Below are 25,981 nucleotides of genomic sequence, written 5' to 3' on the forward strand. Positions count from 1 at the left end.
GGTCACAAATAAAACATCACAGATACCCTTAATGTAGATAGAATATGTTGTCTATTAGAGCAATGAATTCCTCACATGTTTTTGGACCACATCTCCGTTTGTGATTCCCTCCTACAATGTAATGCAACAACTCATCTTTAAAAATATTGATAACTGGGGATGAAAAGTGGATCTTTTACAACACTGCTCAAACAAAAAAAAAAGAAAAACTGACAAATAATAATTTTTTATTGATAAACTTTAAATAACATTGTATCACAATTTATAAGTTTTAAGAACATTACTTGTACCACCTAATTGGATACTTTTTTTTTTACATTCTTAATTTGGAACAACAACAGCTACCTGAAAAACAAATTTTAGTTAAAATTATAAATAATAAATAGTGTATTATTACCAATGCTAACTTTATTGATAACCATGGTTCTCTTTTAAAGTTGACTATTTTCAGCTAAAAGCAAAACATAAAATCCAATTAATTAATAACAGAATTTTTATTATAATTGGTTAATAAATAATTACATTTATAATTGATGGTAGACTCTTTAAACCTGGCCAAAAACCCAAAATTCAAAAGCCTATCAGCACATTCCATCTTCAACGCTTTTTCAGCTTCGATTTTTGCAAACTTTAATCGCCTTTTGTACAAGCAATTGTTGTTACGCGATAATGGCTGTTGAAGCAGTAATTAATTTAACTGAAAACTGAGATGTAAAAAAAATAACTTTTTAAAATAACTTACAAAACACAACATGAAAGTTTCAATGTAGGGTCTTATTGAGTCGAGATCGACCCATGCGTTGGTACACTTCTTACGAGAGTCGAAGAATACAACATGGTAGAAACTCTGTAAGTATAAAATTAAATCAAAATAAATTTGGATTGATAAATGTAAAAAAATAACGATAATAAAAAACCAGGGTTTAACAAAAATACAATCCTTTAATGCAAAGATTTCACTATAACACTGATGGACAAATTTAACGCACCACTCAATTTATTTATTTTTTTTAAAATTAAGTCCATTATCTTTCTATATTAGTTACAGGTAATTAGGAGCTATTGAAGTCAAAATAAACAGTAAATAATGCTTTGTTTACTTCCTTTATATATTCTTGTACTGATTGCACAAAAAGTAGCATTATGCCCTTCCATTCTGCTACGCAAAAAGAAAGCTTTCAGTTACTGTAACTACACAAATAGAGGTTTGGCCAGTCAGACAGCTTTACGCCTATCGGCGCACTCACTCCCTTACTTTTCTTTCCGATGTGGTGTCGGCTCTTATTGCTCGATTCTCTTTTACTTCGGGGTTTAGGGGCACTGGATTTGCCAGCCATATAATACCATTATAATCTAACTCCCTACTGTTTTTTTTTAATCTTTTTTTTAAGTTAAGTTTAAGCATATATATATACTTTTATTTTAACAGTATAAATTTTATTAGAACACTGAAAAGGTAAAAAAAAATTTTAAACTCAACAATCTTGAATTTTTGTAAAAATTTTATTCTTGTTTATTTACGTTTTTGTACCATTGCTTCTATATGCATTATTACTTTTTTAAATCATGCATCGAAAATGTTGCGAGATGGCAGAACCACAACCAAGTCCCGGGAGTGTGAACCCAGAAAAATGGAAGGCATAGCGAGACAACTATATTTTTATCATTTTTGAAGCTTGATTTACAATTGAATAGAAATAACAGGGAATAAATTTTGTTTTTGTCTGGTTTTTACACTGAAGAATCTTCTTTACTGAATACCAAAAAATCAAAACAAGCTTAATCAAATCAACCTAATTAGTTGCTTTCGGGAAGATCACAAATATAACTAGTCATGTTTCCAAAACGAGTTCAATATTGCTATGTTTTTAACATAAGTTAGTTATTTGTGTACACTTAATAACTGTATTTAGTTTTAGTATCTAGAATAATTTTATATTTGTATTTTTGCATAATTATAGTTTTACTTGTATCAATGTTTCTTTTGTTAATGTATAATTTTAGTTTGTTAGACAAATTTGCAGATTTGGGCAAAACTTTAGAATTATATGGGTGATTTGTATTTTTTAAACAATGTTTAAAACGTTATGTGTGTATAATGTTATTTGTTTTTATTAATATACACTTTATATAAAACTACAAAAAATTTGTCAATTTTATTGTTTGTGCAAATATAAAAATGTGTTGCAGTTCCTAATAGATGTATTTGTAAAATACGTAATAGGTCCTTTCGCTTCAGTAACATCTATTCCTTACAATAATAAATAATAAAAAAAAAATAGATTAACTTTTCGAAAACAGCTATCTGGGACTACACTGGGATGGGATCTACATCAAATAAAGTAGGTAGAGACAGCCTTACAGCCTTCACAAATTAGCTAAAAGGTCAAAAGAGAGAATAAGAAGGGTCCTGGTCCTGCAAAGGTCAAAAATGGCCCCAATGGTTCAAGTCAGGCATTTGAGTGAGCATGACAGCGTCAGGGTCTTAAAATTACTATATTAAAAATACAGCCTGCAAGAAGTCGCCAGGAGACCACAGAGGGCCTTGTGAAACAGGGCTTCACACTAGAAGGCAAGGACAGGGTCAACCTAGGCCATCCGTCATCAGGCACAAACCACAGCATTACAGGAAATGAGATAAGAAATCTGATAAAACAAGTCTGAAATGTTTTGATTTCCAGGACTGTAAGAAGAAGGAACAATGAAAATAACCACAGGGCCTGGCACCCGGGCCTCTTCTTACCACAGATCAAAAAACGACCAGGCTTCAATTCACCCGGGAACATGTGAATAGAACACTGGAAGATTGGGGATGAGTTCTCTTTACATATGAGGTAAGAAGTTGGCCTCAAATATTCAGACTGGAGTACTTCGTGAGACACTCAGGAAAGGTACACCCCATACTGAATGGTTCCTCAGGTGGCATTCCATGATGGTCGTTGATGATCTGGGGGGCATTTCCTTGGACGCCCGCATAGAATTTGTTGCTGAGAGGGAAGACTATTATTTACATTATTTGTATAACATTTAGCCTAATCAATAAGCTAAATAAACATAGACCTGATTATTATTGGTAACAATGTGTGGTGATTAGTGACCGTTAATCGATTTCTAAATAAATATTGGTAACAATTGTAAATAAATTGGTAATGAAAAGTAATAGTAAGTTCCGCCACATCCATTGCTTAATTTATTATGCACATTGCAAAATGTATTCTAAAATTTGACCAAATAAATTCTTTATCTAGCTGGATAAAAACTTGTTTATGACCTGGAGACAGAGAAAAAGGCTGAAAAATATTTTTGTTTGATAAAGGCAGACATGATTATAAGACTGCATGCAAGCTGGGATAAGGGATGTTACAAACTAGATAAAACTGATTTTCCAAGAGAGCCGGGACAGCTGGGAACTATGATGGGAGTTCTTTAACAGAAAGAACCAGTCAAAAAAGCTCTTGCCACTATATCAGCATAAATCCTACTGAAACCGATAACAACATAATTCCAAGTCTAATGGGACTCTTCATTGGTCTAAAAGTTGGAAATTCTGTGTATCATATCTAGGGACAATGAATTAATCTGTATGATATGGACGTGAATGCCATTAATCGAGGCACCATTGTTAAAACAGTTTTTGTATATTACATACATTCTAGACTGCATGCACACGCACACAGATATATTGCTTTGCCAAAGACATACTCACTACTTCATTGGAAGTTTCTTTTAACCAATAAAATTGTTCACATTCGGGGTTGTCATCAACGATAGCCGGCCACCAAGGAAAGCCTTTTACTTTGGCTAACACAACAGAGCCAGGACTGTAGTCAGCATCGATGAGATCTTTTGGGTCAAAACTGGCCGCCTGAGGAATGCTACATTTGTTGAAATCAAAATCTGAAATTTTTACAAATTAACTTTTTTGTAATAAAAACGTAATTTAATGATACTTACCAGAGTTCATCGAACAAACCCAAAACGGCTTGATTTCCAATGCATCTTTCACTCTGTACAAATATCTCCATTTGCTGCAATCAGAACACTGAACCTGTTGATTGCAATAATTATTATTTAATAATTTAAAATATTTAAACTTAATTATTTAAATAATTAATAGAATTGAGAAAATTGACATAATTATGTTTAGCGGTCATAATTGACCACATTAATTATTTTAATTAATTATTCTTTTCACCTCAACCAAGACCTTAGATGAAAAGAATAATTAATTGAATTTGTTATTTTATGTTTTATTTACCCAAATCCCTGTGTCTCGATTTTCTTGCAGCCAGAGCAGCCGGTCCCTCGGGCTGAGGCCAACTGGAAAGCGCTTTTTATGAAATTGTTCCAAATCCTTCGACAGCTGCCTTACTTGCGCACCAAAACCATAAATAAGCGATTTCTGTTTGATAGCAACTTTGTCTGGAAGGAGACGCCTAGTTTTAACTCCTTTGAACTTTTTCTGCATCGGTTTTCTTTTATCAAAGGCAAGCATATTATCAGTTTCTTCACTTGCAGAATGATCAGAATCCGAACTTTCCTTTAATTAAATGCACAATTAAAAATCTATATTAGCTCTTGGACTTTAAGAAATATTTATAAAATGGCAATTTCACCTCAGGCATGTAAGAAGATAAATTACTGCCCGACAATATTTCTTTCCCTTCATTAGTAGTCGATGCATTTTTTCCATTTGCATATAATAAATCCTTTTGGGGCCCATTTTCTTCTTTTAAAGTAGAAATTGATGAATTCTTAACTACCTGCATGAAAGTTCTCAAATTATGGCTGTCTTGTTTCAATTTGTTCAGCACACCCTGAAAAAAAAATTATTCACTTTAACCTTTAAAAACTCAGCGGAACTCAATAGAATAATGAAAATTCCATATGCCTATGGAAATTATAAGTTGTAAATCGATCTTGGAGAAGTCAGTTTCAAAAAGCCTTTGGAAAGCTTAAAAAACGTAATTTAAAGTCTGGTAGAAATTATTTAATATTTTGGTTGGCAAACAAATTTAATTGTAAAAGAATAAAGGTTCCAATACAATTTTTTTTCAGTAAATTACAAAACGGGCAATTTATGAAAGTAAAACTCTTACTGTCCATATCCCAATTCAGGATGCAAACTTAATATTTTTTTAAATAAGCATTCTTACTTCTAAAAACTGGCCTGGTCACAAAAAGAGAGTGCAATAGTAACCAGGCTTAGGGCTAAGGCATTTGTCATTACATATAATAAAACAGAAAGGGATCTTTTATAAGAAACATTCACTTTATTGAGGACTTGGACCACAATCCCTTGCTCTAGATATAGGGAGAGAAAAATTTTGTTGGACATTACATAAGCAATGAAGAGTATAGTTACACGATGCTTGCTATTTTTATTATTATTATATTATTATTAATGCCTGTTTTTGTGTATCAATTGTTTAGGATAGAAAGAGAAATCTGAGGTCATGCGGTGGGGTGTGGTATTGGGTGGGTGTTCTATGAGTGGTCAAGTTGGTTGCTGCTGTCTTTTGGGTGAGAGGCATCAGGTTTCTTGAATACTGTGTGGTGTTATAATGATTATTTGGAGATCGTGAGATACGTCTGGTGTGACATAGGTTAAGAAAAACATTTTCTTTATCGTGCCGTTTCGATCTTTATTGAGATCATCTTCAGGGCCTGGGATTTATAAACATAGTTATAACTTATACAAATACATGTAGGATGAATGAATTGAGTCCTCATATAGAACGTTTAGAGAAGCCGACTCCTCATATAAAAATGTTTTTCTATCTCTACTTCCATCTCCATCCCTTCAAAATCCAACGTATATAAACATAAAACAGCAATATCTCACTGGCACTCTCAACATGACACACAATCATGCCATATCTACACAAAAAACAAACACTTTGAGTGAGTACAAATACTTCGACCGAATCTAAAATGTCTAGCATTGTATAAATTCATTTTTTCATATCCTACATGTATTGGTATAATTTGAACAATATTTATAAATCCCAGTCCCTGAAGATGATCTCAATAAACTAGACCGCATCTTAAGATCTCTAAATAATCATTTCCTGAGTACGTTTGGCCGAGAGGTCTTAGAGATCTGGACTTTTCCATAATTATTTTGATATATGTTTTTTATCCAATTTCCAAATCAAAATTCAAAATATGATTAAAAGGAAAATTAACAGGTTGGCAGTGCCCATGGTTGCCTGGTCGGGGCTGTTCTCTCAGCATGTCTATTTCTATGGATAATGTAGCAACACAAGGTCAAAAAATAAAATAAATAAACCTTCAAAAAAAAGTGTATAATGTATTAAATAAAAAACAAATCTGGCTATTTGACCTGAAACAATTTTTTCTGCCCATTTTTTTCATAAGTACATTTTTCAATGATGCGGACAGTGTGAGAGCGGTTTAAGTGCTCCTTAATCCTTTCCATATATGATTCAAAAGGAAGTTTCTCATTGTCCATAGACAATTCATAATCCACATTGACATATTTCTGTTTCCTTTTTACTCCAGTCCTTTCATCGTTGCATTCTTGAAAATCCTTATCGCTACATGTATCATCGGGATAATTGAAGTATTTACTGAATGTCTTTCGCTCTTTTTTTAAAATGGCATTCACTAGTTCCAAATGTTGAAGGGAGTGTGAATCATGCCTACTGGATAAAAACTGGTCTCTTGAACTGCCTGGTAAATTAATATCTAAATTATTTTCACCAATATCAAACTCAGAATGTTGATCTACAAAGGTAAAAGACCGTTAATACTTTAATTTAATTATAAAGCAACAAAAATTTTATTCTTACATTCTCTTATCCCAGGATAATATCTGCTCCGCTGAAAGAAATAAAAAATAAAATAAATAAAATTGACTTAAATATCAATAAAAACCTTCATAAAGCCAAAAATATAACTCAAGAATCAGGCAATTGATTCAACATATCTGACACATCTTAAATGCCAACGTAACATTTTTCTAATAAACTAATTTTCCAGATGTGAAAGAGAAGACAAACCCAATACGGCGAGAAAAAAAAAATCAAAGGCAGTACTCTCATGTTAGAGAGAAGAAAAAAGAAAATAATTTAGGTTTATTTTAACATTTAGAATCAAATTTAGTGTAATTTACTGTAAAATAAAATGTGTATTTTTAAATTTATTTTCATAAAAAATTGTATACAATATTAAATTGAATTTAGTTGACAGTTTATAAGCCATACAAAGAGCAAGGAGCACAATAGTCCTACATGATAGAAGTGGTGCACCTCACACTCAGACAGATCTAATCTACTCCATGATTAAATCACTTCCTGTGGTTTTGTGGCCTTTTGAAAGAGGTAATTTTGTCTCTTAAGTTTTATCTGCTTTAAATGGCTGAAATGTCTGTTCATTTGGATTCTAGTTTGTACAAGTTATCTCTAAGTGGCTGAGAGTGCCATTCTCGGACAGACCATAGGCTTATACTTCCAGCAGAAAAGAATTCCTAAAATTTGTTGAGACAGATGGTTCTGCTTACAACTGGTTTTGATCCGGATTTCAAGCAGAAAATGCTCATCATTAAATTATGCAAATTATCTACTATTTTCTGCCCAAAGTCCGGATTACTAAAACCAGTTTGTGAGTAAAAACGTTCTTTTTAGCTATGTAATTTATATGCTCATGACTTCAAAACTATTTTTTATGAATTCCTAAGTTACTAGTCTATTTCTTATTTAAAAATTGAGCAATTTTAGAACTTGTACAATTTTATGTCAATTGATGATTTAGTTTTAATTACAATCTTTTCATGTTTCTTCAGTGCTATGTTGCCTGTTGGCATTGTTTACATAAATGAAAAGGAAATATAGTAAACAGTGGAACATGTAAATGAATAAAAGACTTCATTTTGAACAAAGTAATTTTAAATTAATAAAAAAATTTTAAAAAGAAGTTTTTATGATTCCACTTGTTGATAACAATTGTTCCTCTTTTGTTAACAAATTTAAGTTGAACAAAATTTATCGTAAGAACCAACACCAATAGAGTAGGTACTGACTTTACAGTTGATCAACTAAAATCTGAACCAAAAAAACAGTAAATTCACCAGGTGCTACAATCAATCACCAAAGCTTATCAACATTTAACCAGGAAAACAAAAATCGACCTCTCTCGCTATAGGCAGGAACTAAGGAAAATAATACCATTGCCAATTTGACCACCGCAAAAATAAATAAAAAATTGAGAAAAAATGAAACAGAAACCTGCTGACTCTGTCAAGAAACAGACATCAGTTGTTTTTTTACCGCAAAGTATTAGTTTCGTTTGGCCTTTCATTGGCCTAGATTTGCTTAGTGTGTGTACGCCTTATCATGCATCCTGCAGAACACTTACAGCACATGATAAAAAGACAGGTTAGACATCGTTCACCGCCTCAAAGAGTTGAACCGCTCTTGTTGATGAATGTGATTCACAAGGCAAAATCCTATCACTTATTAACCCGATGCCTAGGAGAGACTTAAAGCCCTCTATAAAGGTAGAGGAGGTAACACACATTATTAAGAATAAAACTAGGTAATAAATTGTTAGTTAAATTTGGTTTAATTACATTGTAATTAATATAACGATTACAAAAAAATTGAAATAAGAAAATCCATGTGTCTTTCTGCAGAGAGTCATGATACAAGTCCTTCAGGAAAAGAAAATTAGTGTTTGTACATGGATAAATTAATCTGAATTCAATTTATTTATTTATTTTTTTACTTTCACTTAATGTACTTAATATTTTTTAGTAATGTTGAATCATATTTGCCCTGCCTATCCTCACTAGATTGGTCTGTTATATGCATTGGGGGATTGAGGCATTGGTGGCCATAACAGTTTAGGCGTTGACATGACGCTCATCATTGAATTTTTTGAGTTAAAGGCCCGGGTTCAAATCCGCCAACATACAAATGAGTTTTTTTAACCTCATAATTGAAATACCCTTGTTAAAAAAAAATTATATATATTTGAAAATAATTGAATTTTTGACAAAATAAAATTTCTTACACACATATAAACAAACTGATAAACAAGACGATATGGAAAACGAATTCAATAACTTTAGAACAGTCGATATGTAATAGTCTTCCATGTGAATTCGTAAAAGCTACGAAGTTATAATTGGTAAATTTAACATTAAGAAAGTCTTACTTTACTATGATTTTCACATATGGTTTTTTAATCTTTTTGTGTTCTTAGAAGTTGTTGAAACAACTGAAGATGGCTAGGCAAAGATCTTAGAACTCAAAATTTAATCGATTTTCCCCCAAGGCACAGGTGTATCCACATTAATTCTGTCTTAGAATCGAGGGTTGATTTCAAGACATACTGTCGAAAACAAAGCAAACAACTGGCAAATTTAGGCTCGCAGCTTTCCATCCACATGGAAATTTAAATATATACATTTGTTTTGAAAATTTGTTGTTTACACTTTTTTGTCGACAGCACAAATCGATAGACCTGCACAAAAGCTACATATACAACATACTGTTTTTTTGTTTTTTTTTTAATGTGTGTGTAGAGGACTGTTTTGAACAGAGGCCATAGGCTAGTCAAGTTAACAGTTAATTAACAGCCCAAACAGGTCAGGTACCCAAGCATAGGACAGTCAAACAACACAGCATAATAATATAACTATAAAAAAAAGGATATAAAAATAAATAATAAAGAAGGGCCAACACTTTTAACAATCAGGTCAACATTGTAAAAAGCTTGTTCTATATTGTTTTTTAAAAATCCATAGGGATGAGGAGAAGGGGGTCGTCACAGATACCGGATTTATGTTATGTACAGCTGTGGAGATTGAAAACTCTAACCCGTATTTGGTCCTGTGCTGTGAAGTACAAAATAATTCATGGGTCCGTAGTTAACGCTTATCCTAAATCCAATAAGAGAAGGCCTACTAGAGCAAGCCTGGCCTCATCGGGGCAATGATGGTACTTCCTGGGATTATAAATTTCTTGTAAAACAGGTTTTTTGTGGTCTTTCTCTGTATGCTTTCTATCATATGAGACCCATCTAATGAACCCGATGACCAAACAACACTGGTATACTCTAGATGACTGTGCACCAGTGATTGGTAAAGCAATTTTATTAAAAGGGTTCTTAAAAGTCAATAGTTTGCCTGATTACAAAAAATAAATTTTTAAACGCTTTATTCGTAATGGCATGAATATGGTCCCAAAAATCACAATTCCTATTAAATCACTATTTTCGTGGTCCGCTTGACCAATTAATACATGACAATTAATTAAGGTTTTTAGTTGAGATGAAAAAAAGTTAATGGCACGAGAGGGATTCGAACCCACGACCTTCGGCTAGTTACGCCNATGATTTAAAAATGAAGTACACTTCACTAAAGCTCTCTGTCGCCATTTCAATTGTCGTCGAGAATCCAAACCGATTACACGACATTTGAAAAATGGCAAAAAGGAGGGAAATCTCATAAGGTGGGGTTGAGATAGGAAGTTGATGTCCGAGTGTATCGAAGTCACGATAGCTCAGGTGGTACAGCGGCGTATCTAGCCGAAGGTCGTGGGTTCGAATCCCTCTCGTGCCATTAACTTTTTTTCATCTCAACTAAAAACCTTAATTAATTGTCATTCCTATTAAAAACCACCCCGAGATCTGAGATAGTGCCTACCTCCTCAATGGAAAGGATTTGGATGAACTTTGGGGCACAGCAGTTGGAAAGAAAGTCAATGCTTTAAGAACTCATTCCATAATAGTTTGAATTGTTTTTATTCTTATTTATTAGTTTTATTTAACCTGATAACATTTTTTTCTTTAAACCTAAAAATCAAGCATCTTATGTTTTGCCACTACATTAACAGTATGGTCTGTTTATTATTGTTAAGTCCAAAAACTTCGTTTATTTAAAGTTAATTACTATTTGTAAAATTACAGTTACACAGTGAAGTTTTTGCTGTCTTACATGAAATTAGGGATCATTAAAAATTTAGTGTGTATTCATTATTAAATGTAATTAAATTATTACGCTAATTGAATTGGCGATGTTGACTTTTTTTTACTAACTGTAAATCGAGTTTTAATTACTGACGTGTTGACGGCATTAAAACAGGATTTACTACCGCCTTTTGTCACATGTAAATACCGTTTTTTCCTAATTATATAAACAAAAATGTCCAATTCTTAATACGAAAAAAAGAATTTCGACATTTAATATTTTTTTTTAACATTTAGATTTGTCTTTATAGCCGTAAAATGTAATACGACTCTATAAAAACAATAACATGAAATCGTAAAATCATTCTGACCTCGTGCGGCGGTGCACGAGGCAAGCACTTAACCAAAATGGCTGCACACTTCTAAAATCGACAATGAAAACAGACGAAAGTTCGAAGATAATTAACAAGGCAAAAATGTATAATATTGAAGAAAAACATGAAACTATTAAAATTAAATTAAAAAATAAGAAACAACAAGATTTAATAAAAGTAATTCGAAAGAATCGGACTCGAAGACATTCTAGGACGTAATTTACGTACGAGAAGATAACCCACGAAGTTTTTGAACATTTTACGTCGTTTTAAATTAAAAACAATAATTGATGTTTCATACAGTACAACGTTTGGATTGGATATTTTCTTTTTCTTTCGTGGAATTTTTGCCTCGGGAACGTTGGGTCTACAGTATCCCTAGCCGACACTTGTTGATCGCCTAGAAACGCGGTTTGATCGATTCAGTTTCACCCGGTTGTCCGAATTTTGGGAATTAAAGAATCAACAAAAAATTTAACAATTGCGTTGACCTGTACAAACATGTTTTTTGATAACTGAAATGTTTTTAAAAATTTGTATAAAAGAAGAAAAACTCACGTCCATTTTTTTCTCTTTCAAGTCGCTTTTTGTGATTTTTATATAACAATATAATATTTATATGTTTATATAATTTTTTTTGTTTAAGCGAGTAGATCTTGAGAGTTGAGAATCGGCTGGAATAAATCACCTAAAATGGAGACCGGTAACGAAGTGGTGGACCACGAGAGAATACAATTTTGAGGCAAAACGCTAGATTACGCCAGTGACATGTACAAAGGCACAAGTTTGCAAAAAAAAGTACCTCCAAAATAAACAAATTCAACTTTTTCCCCCTAATATTGATAAAGTTTGATTGATAAAAAGTCAAAAAGTAGATCGATGTCGTAAATTGGACAAGGCTTTCGTGAATCGTTGTGAAATTCGACAATAAACTTAAAACCCATTTTTCTTCCTCGAATATGGTAATTGTATTGTATTGGTAATTTAAAGTTTATCTTTATTGATTACGGGAGTCTGTGCTTTGAAAAATTATATTAATTTTCCTTGATGTCGAGTTTTATGGTTTTGCCGTGTACGTGTCGTCGTCAGTTGGCCGGACTGAGCAGTCGCAGTGGCCAAACTCGCCTCGCCATTAAACCAACAACAACGTCGGAGAGAGGTCGTATCGGGACGGGAGCGTCCGTCGAAAACATCGTGCGTTCTCTGAGTAATTTTTTTAACGTTTGGGCCGAGTGCTAGCCGGCGTGGCTAGCCGTGAGAAACGAGGTGAGTCGAATTTGAACTGTTTCGGACAATTTTTCCCTTTTTGTCTCCCCTTTATTACTGGGTGTAAACATGTTACCTGAAACCTTGCGGATTTTGATTGGGCTGGCGCATGCGCAGTCGGGTTCGTAGCGACACGGGTCTTCCCGCTCACTTTTGAATTTTTTTTTCAAAGACCCACGCCGCGTTTGGAAGTATTTCGGCCGTAATTTTCATCAAAAAATAATTCACAAATTCTGTGCAATGTCACAAAGACTTTCTTGAAGCCTGTCTTGAATGCCAGGCGCAAAGATTGCACAATTAACCAACCGCATGATAAATCCAGTAATTGCCACGATGACAACCCGTATACATAATTTGTACAAAATATTTATTAATAAATCACGCAATTTGTTTCTAGTCTATGATTTATCTCAGTATTGATTGTCTTAAAATCAGCAATTTAGCAAGTTGTTCAAGAGAATATAGCAACTCGATAAGCACGCGTTTAAATTTAAATTATTCCTGGTTTCATACAATTTTTCTTCCATTGTACTATTTATTTGCACAATTTTATCAGTCAGCAAGTGATATTTATTAGAGTTACTAGGGGTGTAAGCATTTTTTTCTTTTTTTCCTCGATTTAGCCAGTGTTCAAGCGAGTATAGCAAATCCATAACCCGATAAGCACGTATTTCAGTTTAAATTAATCCTGGTTTCATGCATTTTATTTTTCATTATTAATATTTATTTACAAGATTTTATGGCAGTAAATGATATTTATTAGAGGTTCTAAAGAGGTAAGTATGTTTTCCTTATTTCTGCAATTTAGCCAGAGTTGAAGTAACTAGCAAGCACTATAAGCACGCGTTTAAATTTAAATTATTCCTGGTTTCATACAATTTTTGTTCCGTTATGATCATTTATTTATACAACTTTATCAGTTAGTTAATGATATTTATTTGAGTCACAAAGGGGGTAACATTTTTTTCTTTTTTGCTGCAATTTAGCCAGTGTTCAAGAGAATATTGGGCCGATTTTTGTTTCACTATTTCTGTTTATCTACGTAATTTTATGAATTATTCTTTCTTATTTTTAGCCAGTGTTCAAGTGAATATAGGAACTCTCGATAAGCACGCATTTAAATTTATATTATTCCTGGTTTCATACAATTTTTGTTACATTATGATCATTTATTTATACAACTTTATCAGTTAGTTAATGATATTTATTAGAGTCACTAAGGGGGTAACATTTTTTTCTTTTTTGCTGCAATTTAGCCAGTGTTCAAGAGAATATTGGGCCGATTTTTGTTTCTGGTTAGAGATAAACACTATTTCTGTTTAGCTAAGTAATTTTATCAATTATTCTTTCTTAAATTTTACAAGTGGCCAAGAGAATATAGGAACTCTCGACAAGCTCGCATTTAAATTTAAATTATTCCTGGTTTCATAAAATTTTTGTTCCATTATTATTATTTATTTATACAACTTTATAAGTTAGTTGATGATATATATTAGAGTTACTAAAGAGGTTAGCATTTTTTTCTTTATTACTGCAATTTAGCCAGTGTTCAAGAGAATATAGGCCCGATTTTTGTTGCACTATTTCTGTTTATCTACATAATTTTATCAATTAATTTTCTTAAATTTAGCAAATGTTCAGGAGAATATAGCCAGTCTCAATAAAAGAGTTTTCAAAATGAAGAGTTTCCTTTAATCATAATGCATGTTTGTTTTTGTAAAATATTTTTTATATCTGTCACTTTTGATTTTGATCTGATTGTGAGATGAACACAAACGATAATAGTTAGACGAGTACGATAAGATGACAATCAAATCATTGGTCAATTTACTAATTTTGAACAATACAATTAATTTCAAATCTTTTTCATCATTTTTTTTCTAGAGTTGTTGAAGTGTCCATTATTTTAAAGATATGCTGTAAACACATACAAAAAAGATAAGAAATTCAATGTTTTCAACAAATATATTTACAATACAAAACACAAAACTTTTTACTTATGAGGGTTTTATTTAAAAAGTTGTCATATATTTTTTTAAACTTCATTTTTCCTCTTCCTAAAAGGTTTTTTTAATGTGAGAAATTTTCCAAGAGACGTGTGTTTTTCAAAAACAAGTTATTTTATTTCATATTTTTCTTTGACGTTTCGGGATATTTTTTCTTGATGATGGGGAGGCAAAAATAGCCCGAACGTCAAAGAAAAATATGAAATAAAATAACCCCTTTTTAAAAAACAATGTGTCTCTTAGAAAATTTCTCACCTTAAAAAACATTTTAGGAAGAGCAAAAATAAGGTTAAAAAATATATGATATCTAGATGCATGAAACCAACTAAAATAATTTTAAAAATCGGTTATTTTATTAGATGTACATTTTTTTTTTTTTTTTTTTATTAAACTAAATTTCAGTATTGAAAAACCTCCAAAAATATTATAATTAATTTACACATTATTAATTTTTGTAACATGTTGGCAATAGTCCCTGAAGCACACAGGCTTAATTAAATCTTCCTAGTGATTTTTCCAAAAGTAATGATCACTTTAATTGCAGCAAGTTGGATAATTGATTATAGCAATGCAGAGGCAAATAATTAAAAGGTTTTTGCATTTTAATTAAATGATTAATTAAACAATGGTCATCGTTGCATTGTTCTGCACGCCTAACAATATAACATTTGCAAATATTATCAATTGACAGATAAACATTCATGCATGAAAATGTACATTTTTGTTTCTTTCAAACAAAACTAATAGAAGAATACAATTTGATCTTTGTTCTATTTTAATGGTTGTAGATTAACAAAATAAATAATAGCTATTGTTCTTTGTCGTAATTCATACAATCCATGAACACAGTATAATTATTTATTTATCATGTTGATTATTTTTAAATTTCTAAATAAATATTGTCATCATCTTGTGACTAATAATAAGTCTTTTGCCAAGAGAGGCTCTCAGCATGGGTATATTCTGACGACAACCCCCTCTTCCTGTAAACTTTCCCTTGCTTTTATTATACTAGTTAACTACCCCTATATTAAAAAGGAGGGGAGAAAAAAGTGAAAACACATGTGAAAGATGACATTTATATGTTGTTATTCAATTGAGAATATAGAACAAAAAATGGAGAAATTCTTTTTTTAATGTAGTATTAAATTTTAATAGTACAGGACTTGAAAGTTGTTTTAAAATACGATTAAATTGAAATTTTAATTGGCACCTTTAGGTTTAAAGTTGAGGTTGTTTAAGAATGTTATGATAAAAACTATACTTGCGTGTATTTTTTATGACTTTAAGTGATTTTTGTTAAGAAATTCTTTTATATCATAATTTAACTGAGCATCATGGTAAATTTTTTTCTTACTAAATATTACATGCTGTATTCATGACATTGAGGTGTAAACCTGTAGATTGATCATCAGTGGTCAACCTAGTCTTGTACACTATGTCAGCAATAATTTTTGTAAAATTGATAATTACAATAAAAGGACTAATAGCCTCTGAAGAAATTGAAATATCGAAATATGTTGATGAGGATGATCAGAGACTATCAATCTATGTAATCATGATTTTTATCTCAACCTGATATATGATGAAAAAATTGAAACAAATTATAACAAATAGTATAAATGATTGAATAAAACTTCACAATTTATTTGGAAGTCCAATTTACATGTCGTTAAAATATGTATATGTTTCACTGTGTCTAATCGTAACTGTGTTTTTTCAGTGATAACAATGTCAGCAGAAGTGCAGGCCGTTGTTAAAGTAGAGAGCAGGCTCAATTCACCAGTGAAGAGAGGTCAGCCGACAGTTCAGACGAATCTCACCGCAAAGAGGCCGAAGGGGGAAGACGGCAAATTCAAGTTCACCAAGAAACGTTCGCAGATCTTCTCTGGTGGAAAGATGTTCCCGCCGTATAAAAAACGGAAAAAAGAAGTCCACATACCACCAACAAAATTCCTCCTAGGCGGAAACATTAGGGACCCTCTGAACCTGAACAGCTTTCAGGATGAAGAAATCAATAGGAGAATGAACGCAGTGACGCCAGAGTCTTCGCCGTTGCCAACACCTCAGCATAGGAAAGGCCAAGTCGAGGTGATAATTCCGGCAAATATAAGGGACCCACTTAACTTAGCAGGAGGCGAAGAAGACAACTATGCATACGAAGCTTCATTCCTTTCATCACAAACCAAAAGGGTGAAAAAGAAAAACAAGAAAAAAAGACAACGGTCCTCAACAGGTTCAGGAAAAGAAGACAACGCTGATTTCAAGTGAGTATTGCTTTTCAGGCTTATCAACAGTTCCATGAGTCTTCCTTTCCATTCTTTTTTTTTATGTTGTACTTTTCCTTCCTTTTGAGATAACAGTTTAATCTGCTGATAATTATGTTGGTGACACCGATGTCATTATGATTTGTTTACTCTTCATATCACAAAGCACATCTAAAACAATGAGAGAAAAAATAACATACTGATAATAAAATACCAAGCTGCATTCTGATATGGTGAAATTTGGTAAAGCAGATTTCTAAGTTGTCATGAGGAAAAATCCCAACACAAACTTAACCGTGAAAAAAGAGCCAAGTTCCAGATCCCCTCCAAAAAATTAGCCTATCAATGTAATGATTATACACTTTTTTACTCAATTAAGACAGACTTAATTAAGAATAAGCAGATCAAAATCATTAAAAATTAGTATTAATCATACTTTTTAGTTCAAACATTTGGATTCTTAATAAAGAAATAAGTATTTTTATTTAATCAGCTAGCCCAGAACATACACTTAAATTTATTATTTTTTCTTAATAAGTAGATATTTTCAATTAATCATCTGGCTCAGATCATGGACATTTCTAAAAAAAAAATTCATTAAACACAATTTATAAAAATTTAAAAAAAATTCATTCCTGAGGACTATTTGGGCCACCAAAACCACCCATTCAAATCATGCAATTGATTATGAAACATAATGTTTTTTGTTTTTTTAAATCGATGGATGTTTGTGACTTCAAGCATTTAGATCTACCATAAAGTGGCACAAATTTTAAGAAATTGCAATTTTCAGATTTTTACCTTTACTTACAATCTAAAACCTACCTTTGTACCAAATATCACAATTCTACGTATACGGGAAGTGGCTTATAATTTTGATTATGAGAGCCCGTAAAGTGGCGCTAATTTGAGAAACTTGCAATATTCAGATTTTTCCCTTTGATTACAATACAAGCCCTACCTGTATGGGAAGTGCCTTACACGACAATTTTGATGATAAGACTAAACCCCCCCTCTAAAGTGGCGCTAATTTTGATAAAATTGCAATTTGCAGAATCTTACCTTCTTTTACAATATAAGACCTACATTTGTACCAAATTTAAGGTTTCTACTTACACAGGAAGTGCTTTATAATTTTGATGGTGAGACTACATTCTCCCCCACTAAAGCGCCACTAATTTTTAGAAAATTGCAATTTTTACATTTTTCCTTTACTTCCTATATAAACCATACTTTTTTTTTTTTATTGAATTTCACGTTTCTTGCTATTCGGGAAGTACCTTATAATTTTGATGATCAGTGAGTCTGTTATTTTTAAAAAAATGCAAATTTTGAAATTCTCCCCTTTCTAACAGGCTTAATATTAAGTGCAGAAATTTTTACAATGTCCCAAGCTATCTGAAGTTAATTTATGTTTCAAATTTTAAAAGCCGATCTTAATAGTTAGCGGAGATATGTGGGCAAGAAAAACTGATATCTTAAAAAAAGGGAAAAAAGATACACACGGTGGCTTGCTGGTACTTGGCCATGGCCAGCGCACAGCTGTGTGCTCAGATAATCCAAGAAATAAGAAAGAAATTTGTTACTAAATTATATAAATTACAACTAAGATTTTATTATACCTAATTATTAATGTAAAAAAGCAATTTTTTTATTGTAAAATATGTCTCATTTTAGATCTGATGAGTCAAAGAGTGATGAAATGATCGTAGAACAAGAGCCTCCAGTCGAGGAGACAGTACAACCTGTTGAGAAAGTTGAAGAGAAGGTCGATGTCAAAGTGGAGGAAGAGATGCCACAAACTCCTGTAGAAATGCCTGCAAAGCCTGTCGTACTCGAGCTGCCAGTCGTACAGGGCGATTTTGCGCCCAAAGAGGCCACTAAAAGGCCCAAGCCGGCTGACAAAGAATCACCTGTTGCAGAAAAAGAAAAGAACAAAGTTCGGAAGGTGTTCGACACAAAAGACAAAATTGTGAGCCCGGTTGTACCACAGCCTGGGGCCTGGGCACCAACACACAGGTTCCGAGGGGGCAAGCAGGCACCAAGACCTGCACAGAATACTCCAAACTTCAAAGAAAAAAACAAGAGGTTTCAGTATGGAAATTACAATAGGTAGGTTTAATTTGCTTAACCTTTAGAAGTTCTTTCTATGTTTTACTGCAACACTTTTCACATTTTTATTATATTTTTTCCCAGGTATTATGGTTATAGAAATCCAGGACAAGAAGTTGACCCAAGGCTAAAGCTATTTGCAAAGATGAACAATGTTTTTGAAGGAAAGGATGTTTTAGACATAGGCTGCAATACTGGCCACGTTACAATAAGCTTAGCAAGGGACTTCAAAGCAAGAAAAGTTGTCGGTCTAGACATAGACAAAAGTCTGATTGACGCTGCCAAAGCTAATATAAGAAAGAAGTACACTAACTCAAAAAATTTCCCTGTCTCAATGCCACTAGTCTACGGGTCACTGGAAGTTCCAGGAATACCATCTTCTGAAATGTTTCCTTACAACGTTTCATTTGTACAGGTTTGTTGTTGAACAAATCTTAGACCCCCCCCCCAATTGTTTCTTTTTATTTATGTTAATTTTTGTTTACAGGGCAATTATGTTTTGGACAATGATGTCCTTATCGACATAGAGCAGCCGCAATTCGATGTCATCCTCTGTCTGAGCGTGACGAAATGGCTCCATTTAAACTGGGGTGATGAAGGACTAAAACGGGCTTTTGTCCGCATGTACAAACAGCTGAGGCCAGGAGGTGTCCTCATCCTTGAACCGCAGTCCTGGGGTTCTTATAAAAATAAAAAGAACATAACGGTAATTATAATTTGTGATATATCAATGTCTCAAGTTGTTTCCCCATTTTGATTGACTACAGTGCCTATATTAAAAAAATAAAGTTTCTTTCTAGTTCCACTTATGCAATCTAAAATCTTTTCAAAAACTTGCAAGAAGGGGATTGAGGCGTCAGGGGGTCTGATTTTTATATTAACTACATTATCAGTTGTGGGATCGAACCCTGGCATTGTTGGAATTTTGTATGAAAAATAATTTTTCAAAAACATATTGTAATGTGGATTGAGTGAGCCTCTTCATTCGCATCACACTACGGGTAGACATTTGTATAATCAACAGGAATATTTAAAAAATCCTACAAGAAGATTTTAACTTGGCCTGGCTAACTATTAAATTGAGAAATTTACCCCTTTGTTCTACGTAGTGCTGAGCCTATAATTTTATTTTAAAAAATAGTAATAATCCTTCAAACTATATTAGTTTTTATTTTCATCTATTAATTTTCCAATTTGCTATCTATAATAAAAATAATTTAATTTTTAATAAGTTGAGTCAATGTTTTCAACTATTCGTTTTCTTACAGGAGACCATGTGGAGGAACTACTCAAAAATCAAGCTTCTACCGTCAATGTTCACCGAGCATTTGCTGTCCGAGGTCGGATTCAGCAAATGCGAGGTGATCGGTGCACCGTTCCACACAGTCAAGGCTTTCCAGAGGCCGATCAAAGTATACACGAAGGCGAAGGCAAGCGAGACCCAGGAAGAGGTCACCCCTGAGCCCATGCATGATATCACAGGGCAGCAGACTGAAAACCTTAGTTGATAGAACAATGTATAAAAAAAATAAAAATAAAGAAAGCTTTACTTAATTGAATAAGAAAAAGATGTTTACCATTTTTATTTTTATTTGTTATTTATCTCCTCTTTTTTTCTCACACCAAAGAGCTGTGGATTGTATATTTTTGTAAAATATATTTCTTTTCTTCTTATTTTTTTTTATTACTTTTTTTTTGTAAATGGTGTCGAAATGTAAATATTGTAAATTTAGAAAGAGACAGATTATATTTGTAGATTTGAATGTGTAATCTAATTGTACAAAAAGCGGCATTTCCATCATGAAAGTGTATATTTTATTAAGGATAACGGCGTTGATGAAATACAATAATTGTCACTGGTTAAAAAAAGTGTCTGGACGATTCAAATTTTCAAATATAATGATTTCATAATGGGACTGCCTTTAATTGCTGGATTTGAAAATTTGCTAGAAATACCTAGTTGTTCAGTTTCAAAAACTGATATTTTTCCACACAATTTAATCATGTAAAGTAACTGTGCGCAAATTTATTATATTATTTTGGCGAGTAAATTTAAAATTTTGTATTTTTTTCCCCCGAAGTCAAAGGAAAATGTGGATGTCAGCTTTCCTTTTCTCATTGTTTTTAGATTTTAAGTTAAATTAAGTGTTGAAAAATTCAGTTACCTTAACAAAAATGTTACTTTTTGTTTAATAGAAGACATCAAATAAAATAATTAGCTTGTGTATAATTTTCATACCATTATCCCATTCTAAATTTTAAACTCGTTAACATGTCTCATAAAAAAATAAAATTTTATAATATTGATTTTTTATATATATACATAAGTTAAACACTACGATCTTGCCAAAGATTGAGCTTCCATCCAAGTGGTTGGTGCAACTGACTTATTTGCATAACGGTTCTGGGATCGAATTCAGGCTTAACTCACGAAATTTTCATCGGTAATAATTTGAAAGAAAATTGTAATGTGGTTTCACTATAAGTTGTCAACGCCTAACAGGTAGTTGGACAAACAGAGTGGAGGTTAAGATGGTATGCAGGTGAAGAAGTCAACCGTGCGCAGACAGTAGCACACACCCTGGCTTACCTTTTCTTTTGAAAAATTGCATCGTTTCCTATAAAATTTATTCAGAAGGATTTTTTTTTCAATTGTACTGTACCATTCCCAAATAAACAAATGTATAATCAAACTTAAAACCAAGAGGTTTAAGCCTTTTGCCTACTCTTATGGATAATAACTTGGTTGTATCAATATCAGTGGTATCAATTTTATTTGCAATACTGTGACAGGGTATTTATCTTATTCTAGGAATGAGCCAAAATCACTAAATCATCCACATTTAAGAGCATGATCAATTCTCTTGTTTCCATTCAACCCAATTAGCTCCATGGGCACATAAAACATGAAAACAATAACGAGCTTAAAATTTCCCCATGCAAGACTCCTGAAATATTACAACATTTAGAGTGAACATTAATGTTCATTCTATATAATTTTTCATAAGGTTTAAAATGTTTTATGGAAGTCCACAAAAATACCAAATATATTACCTTTTCTGTTTTGTATTAACTGGCAAGAATGAAAAAAATTATTTACATAACCACCCCGTTTCAAAAGCCACCCTGTTTTTATGGAATAACAATATTTTTCTGACCAGGCTATTATGTGAACTGCCTAGGATGTAAGAAAACAATACCAGTAAAGAGGGGAATTTAATATATAGTTCTGTTATACAATGGAGTTGGACACAATCTCTGAAGTAAAATTAAATTAAAGTGTTATTTATAAAATTTTAGTTTCAATTTATTTTTTGTCGTTTAATACAACAAAATAACTGAAATTAAATTTAATGTAATAGTAAAATTTATTATACAGTTTCTGTTTCTGTTTAAAAAATTAAATATTGCATGTTTTTATGTCATCCAATCTAATGTCAGAGTTGTTCATAAGCTCAGAGTGTCACATGTGACAGTTAGAAGTGTGCAAGGTTTAAATGTAACCAAAATATTCTGCCCCGTCCTCTGTAGATGTCAAACTCACATATCATTACTCAAATCTGCCCCTCATTAGCAAATGATAATTTCAAGACAAATAAAAACTGATTTGACGTCCTGGAATGGGGAAAAAACCCGCCAATGTACATAATAGACATACAGAATACAGACTCCATGATTTCCAGTATTTCGCACAGTCTTTGGGAAAATCAAATTGGCTAATTTGGTATTTGTCGTTCTCACTATCACCGTGTTTACGCATTTATTTCAGCAATGTAAATCGAAAAGCCAAATTACTGATGCCAAGTTGGAAGCGTGCCTTAAATTAAAAATGACCACTTACAAGCAGGATGAAAACAAACTTTTACAGGAAATGCATTTGGTATACACACATTAAAACCCACGAGTTCAATTAAGTATGATTTTTTTTATATTATTGTTAAATTGAAAAATTTAAATTTGCTGTAATTACAAAATATATAATTATTGCTCCCATGGCTTATTTTATAATAATTTAATTTCCTTGAATGTTCAAGGAATAAACATAATTTTATTTAAATTAATAATTTTCTTATCAATTATTAGTTGTTTTTTTTTTGAACATTCAAACAGGCATAATTTTATTTATAAGTCAATAATTTTTTATAAACTAACAGGGTTTTTTCTTGAAGGTTCAAACAGACATAATTTTATTTATCAGTCAATAATTTTTTTATGATTTATTAAAGGTTTTTTCTTGAATGTTCAAACAGGCATACTTTTATTTATAAGTCAATAATTTTCTTATCATTTATTAAAGGTTTTTTTCTTGAATGTTCAAACAGGCATACTTTTATTTATAAGTCAATATTTTCTTATCATTTATTAAAGGTTTTTTTCTTGAATGTTCAAACAGGCATAATTTTATTTATACGTCAATAATTTTCTTGTAAATTATTAAAGGTTTTCTATTTGAATGTTCAAACAGACATAATTTTATTTATAGTCAATAATTTTTTTATCAATAAAGGTTTTTTCTCGAATGTTCAAACAGGCATAATTTTATTTTTAAATCAATAATTTTCTTATCAATTATTAAAGGATTTTTTACAATAAAAATTCATCTGCCTGTGGATTATAATAAAAATTTAATGTAAACCCTTCATGGCTGGAATTCGTCACTTCAATTCAATCCAGAACTATTTTTTTAACCTATTATTTTTAAGGAAAAATTTAGACATATATGAGAATTTTCAGAAGAAAGATTTCTTATTTTAGATGTTATACCAGGAATTTGATCATTACCGATCATCAACTGGGTCTGCCTATCCTACCTAGGTCATTTTATTCTTGCCTTCTTCAGTGGTGGGATTGTCATTGAAGCAAATTTCTTTCCGAACACGTATAACAACCTACACCAACCATGTCATTGACTAGTTGTACGTTGAAATAGTAAATTGAAATTTTAATCCATAAATATATTGGTCTGTGGTGGTGAATTTATTTTTACAATTAAATTACACGTTTAACATTCCAGCAGATCTCACTGCTGGTTTAAATGATATTCAAATACAGGGTGTCCAACTTCCGGGTTCGAATCCTGGCACAGTCCATTGATTTTTAATTGAAAATAGTATAACAAAAAATGTGATGTAATATGGTTTGACCCCTCATCCATAACAGCAACAGGTAGTTGGATGTGAAGTCTCCTGTATGACAGGAAATTACAACCATATGATTACGTAAACTGGTTGGTGAAAATTGACAGTTATGACTTAAAATCAGCCCACTATAAAGAATGTGCAAATAAATATAATAAACAAGAAATGCTTTACTACAAAAAGGACACACACAAAGGGCCAACAATGACCTCAGCTGCTTGTCAGCCCATAAACCATAAAAAAAGTGAGAATTGATCAAGATGATGATGAAATTACAGTTTCATCACCTCCAGACTACAGAAAATCCACAGTTTTTTTTATTAGTTTCCCAATTAGATATTTTACGTCTAATTTGGACTTTCACCCAGTTTAAAGTGGGCATATTTTTTTCTTTTTTTTTTGCATTATATTAATGAGTTAGGTAAATAATAATGTAATTATTTTAAAAAACAATAGCATATATTTACAAAATTTTAAGAAATTACAGTATAAAATGTTAACGGTTTGTTAAATTTGTTGATTCTTTAAGGGTAGTCAATTCAGAAAGATAATTTTGGGTTTTCTCGATGGTTTTATCGACGAGTTGCAAAGAGGCGATGTGGGAGTTAAGAATGCTTCCAATCTGAGTGACAGGGTTGAGGACCTCTGTCATATTCGAGGCTTGATTCATGCTTTCAATGAGCTCATTAAGCTCTTCGTGCACACGCTTTATCTCGACGTCGAGGTTGGATATATGGTCGTACAACTGTCGCCTCTGCTGGTCGATCTTGCCTGAAGGGCAGAAGGTTTTATTCTCATCCGACTTCTTCTCTAAGTCTGTGAGGTAGTCGTTGAGCTCGGTCAAGTGGCAAGCGACGAAATCGAGGTCGTAGTTGATGTTCGCCTGCGACTCTTTCAGGTTTTCCATGTTCTTGTTGAGCTCGATGAGCTTGGTGCCGTTCTCCGTGAGTTTCTTGTCCCAGTTGTTGATCTCGGCGACTTGCTCGTGGAACGTGGCCTCGGTGTCGCGCACCTCAACAGCCCAGATGTTCAGGAAATTGTCCAGTTGGGACATGGTCATCGACTTGGTCTCTTCCTTTTTCTGGCCGACTGCAAATAAATTCAGATGTTAGCTTTTGATGAGTATTATAAAAGAAAACCGTCTTACTGGACAGTCCCGGGGCAGAGGAGCTCGTGGCAGGAGTCAGAGTCAACGTCTTAGACGCTTCCGCGGTCGTTTTGGCAAGAGACGACGTCGCCGTGCTGGTCGTTGCAGGAGCCGTCAGTTGACCAGCGGACGTCGTCGTCGTCGACGTGAAAAGTGACGCCAACGTGCTGGTCGTCGTTGTAGTTGTCATTCTTGGATTTTGTAATACTTGCAGTGACCCTCCAGCAAACGACGTGACGGACACTTCCGAGCTGCAGCAAATTCAAAACCTGCGCTTCCTTCGAGGAGGCTATTGAGAAGGTAATCCAAACCGTTAGTCTGACCTGCTAGACACCTCGTTAATCTTGCTGGGTTCAAACCTTGCGTCATCAGCAGGCAAAGTTTTGAAATAATTATAATAATAATAATATTAATAAAAAATTACATTTTTACATAAATTTTGTTAAAAACAAACATCAACAGCATAAGTTTTTAATAATTTACCACGATATTTATATGCAGTTTTGAAGAAATTAGCATGACCTGCTTGGCCCTCGTTAATCTTGCTTCGTTCAAACCCCCCTACAACCTTTCTGAGTGCTATAAAGCACTGACTCCAAACATTCACTCATAAACTAATTTATCCTATTGCCATCCAAAGCTTTAATTTATTCTTTTAAAATTCGTAATTTGGAACGCCAAATGTATGCAAAATCCCATTTTAAATTACATATAAAATTTATTCCTGTTTTTTAAT

General features: G+C 32.6%; 3 protein-coding genes across 4 annotated transcripts; 1 reads left to right on the forward strand and 2 right to left on the reverse strand.

Annotated features, from left to right (window-relative positions):
- Positions 1-249: 249 nt before the first annotated feature.
- Positions 250-12,311, reverse strand: LOC106662306 (zinc finger CW-type PWWP domain protein 1-like). 2 transcript variants are annotated; one of them, XM_014386318.2, is made up of 11 exons: positions 11,868-12,311; positions 6,816-6,846; positions 6,347-6,750; positions 4,617-4,817; positions 4,259-4,540; positions 3,955-4,048; positions 3,707-3,897; positions 743-847; positions 523-673; positions 408-451; positions 250-345 (listed from the first exon to the last, which is right to left on the reverse strand). In XM_014386318.2, the coding sequence occupies exons 1-10, from the start codon at positions 11,871-11,873 to the stop codon at positions 432-434; spliced, it is 1,485 nt and encodes a 494-aa protein (XP_014241804.1). In that variant the 5' UTR covers positions 11,874-12,311; the 3' UTR covers positions 250-345; positions 408-431. The 2 variants fall into 2 exon arrangements, 1 of the variants encoding a protein (XP_014241804.1); XR_001339869.2 differs by lacking the exons at positions 250-345; positions 408-451 and having other exon boundaries at positions 584-673; positions 3,703-3,897.
- Positions 12,312-12,400: 89 nt separating this feature from the next.
- Positions 12,401-21,187, forward strand: LOC106662305 (probable RNA methyltransferase bin3). Its single transcript, XM_014386317.2, has 6 exons — positions 12,401-12,575; positions 16,305-16,848; positions 18,526-18,960; positions 19,045-19,375; positions 19,448-19,666; positions 20,229-21,187. The coding sequence occupies exons 2-6, from the start codon at positions 16,313-16,315 to the stop codon at positions 20,466-20,468; spliced, it is 1,761 nt and encodes a 586-aa protein (XP_014241803.1). The 5' UTR covers positions 12,401-12,575; positions 16,305-16,312; the 3' UTR covers positions 20,469-21,187.
- A 3,359-nt stretch (positions 21,188-24,546) lies between these two features.
- On the reverse strand, positions 24,547-25,544 carry LOC106662071 (nuclear pore glycoprotein p62-like). The gene is made up of 2 exons (XM_014385877.2): positions 25,246-25,544; positions 24,547-25,187 (listed from the first exon to the last, which is right to left on the reverse strand). Exons 1-2 carry the CDS (start codon positions 25,433-25,435, stop codon positions 24,595-24,597), a joined length of 783 nt encoding a protein of 260 aa, XP_014241363.1. The 5' UTR covers positions 25,436-25,544; the 3' UTR covers positions 24,547-24,594.
- Between the last annotated feature and the right edge of the window lie 437 nt (positions 25,545-25,981).

Source organism: Cimex lectularius, unplaced genomic scaffold (assembly GCF_000648675.2).
Source record: "Cimex lectularius strain Harlan isolate CLEC.00 unplaced genomic scaffold, Clec_2.1 scaffold132, whole genome shotgun sequence".
NCBI lineage: Eukaryota > Metazoa > Arthropoda > Insecta > Hemiptera > Cimicidae > Cimex > Cimex lectularius.

Excerpts from the sequence above, each read along its gene's own strand:
- LOC106662305 (XM_014386317.2), top strand. The coding sequence starts at position 16,313 with ATGTCAGCAGAAGTGCAGGCCGTTGTTAAAGTAGAGAGCAGGCTCAAT. Across the intron at positions 19,376-19,447 it reads ACAACGTTTCATTTGTACAG|GGCAATTATGTTTTGGACAA; the intron begins GTTTGTTGTTGA and ends TTTTGTTTACAG. Across the intron at positions 19,667-20,228 it reads AAAATAAAAAGAACATAACG|GAGACCATGTGGAGGAACTA; the intron begins GTAATTATAATT and ends GTTTTCTTACAG.
- LOC106662306 (XM_014386318.2), bottom strand. Across the intron at positions 848-3,706 it reads AAGAAACTTCCAATGAAGTA|AGTTTCTACCATGTTGTATT; the intron begins GTGAGTATGTCT and ends TTATACTTACAG. Across the intron at positions 452-522 it reads GTCTACCATCAATTATAAAT|CTGAAAATAGTCAACTTTAA; the intron begins GTAATTATTTAT and ends TTTTGCTTTTAG.
- LOC106662071 (XM_014385877.2), bottom strand. The coding sequence starts at position 25,435 with ATGACAACTACAACGACGACCAGCACGTTGGCGTCACTTTTCACGTCG. Across the intron at positions 25,188-25,245 it reads CTCTGCCCCGGGACTGTCCA|TCGGCCAGAAAAAGGAAGAG; the intron begins GTAAGACGGTTT and ends ATTTATTTGCAG.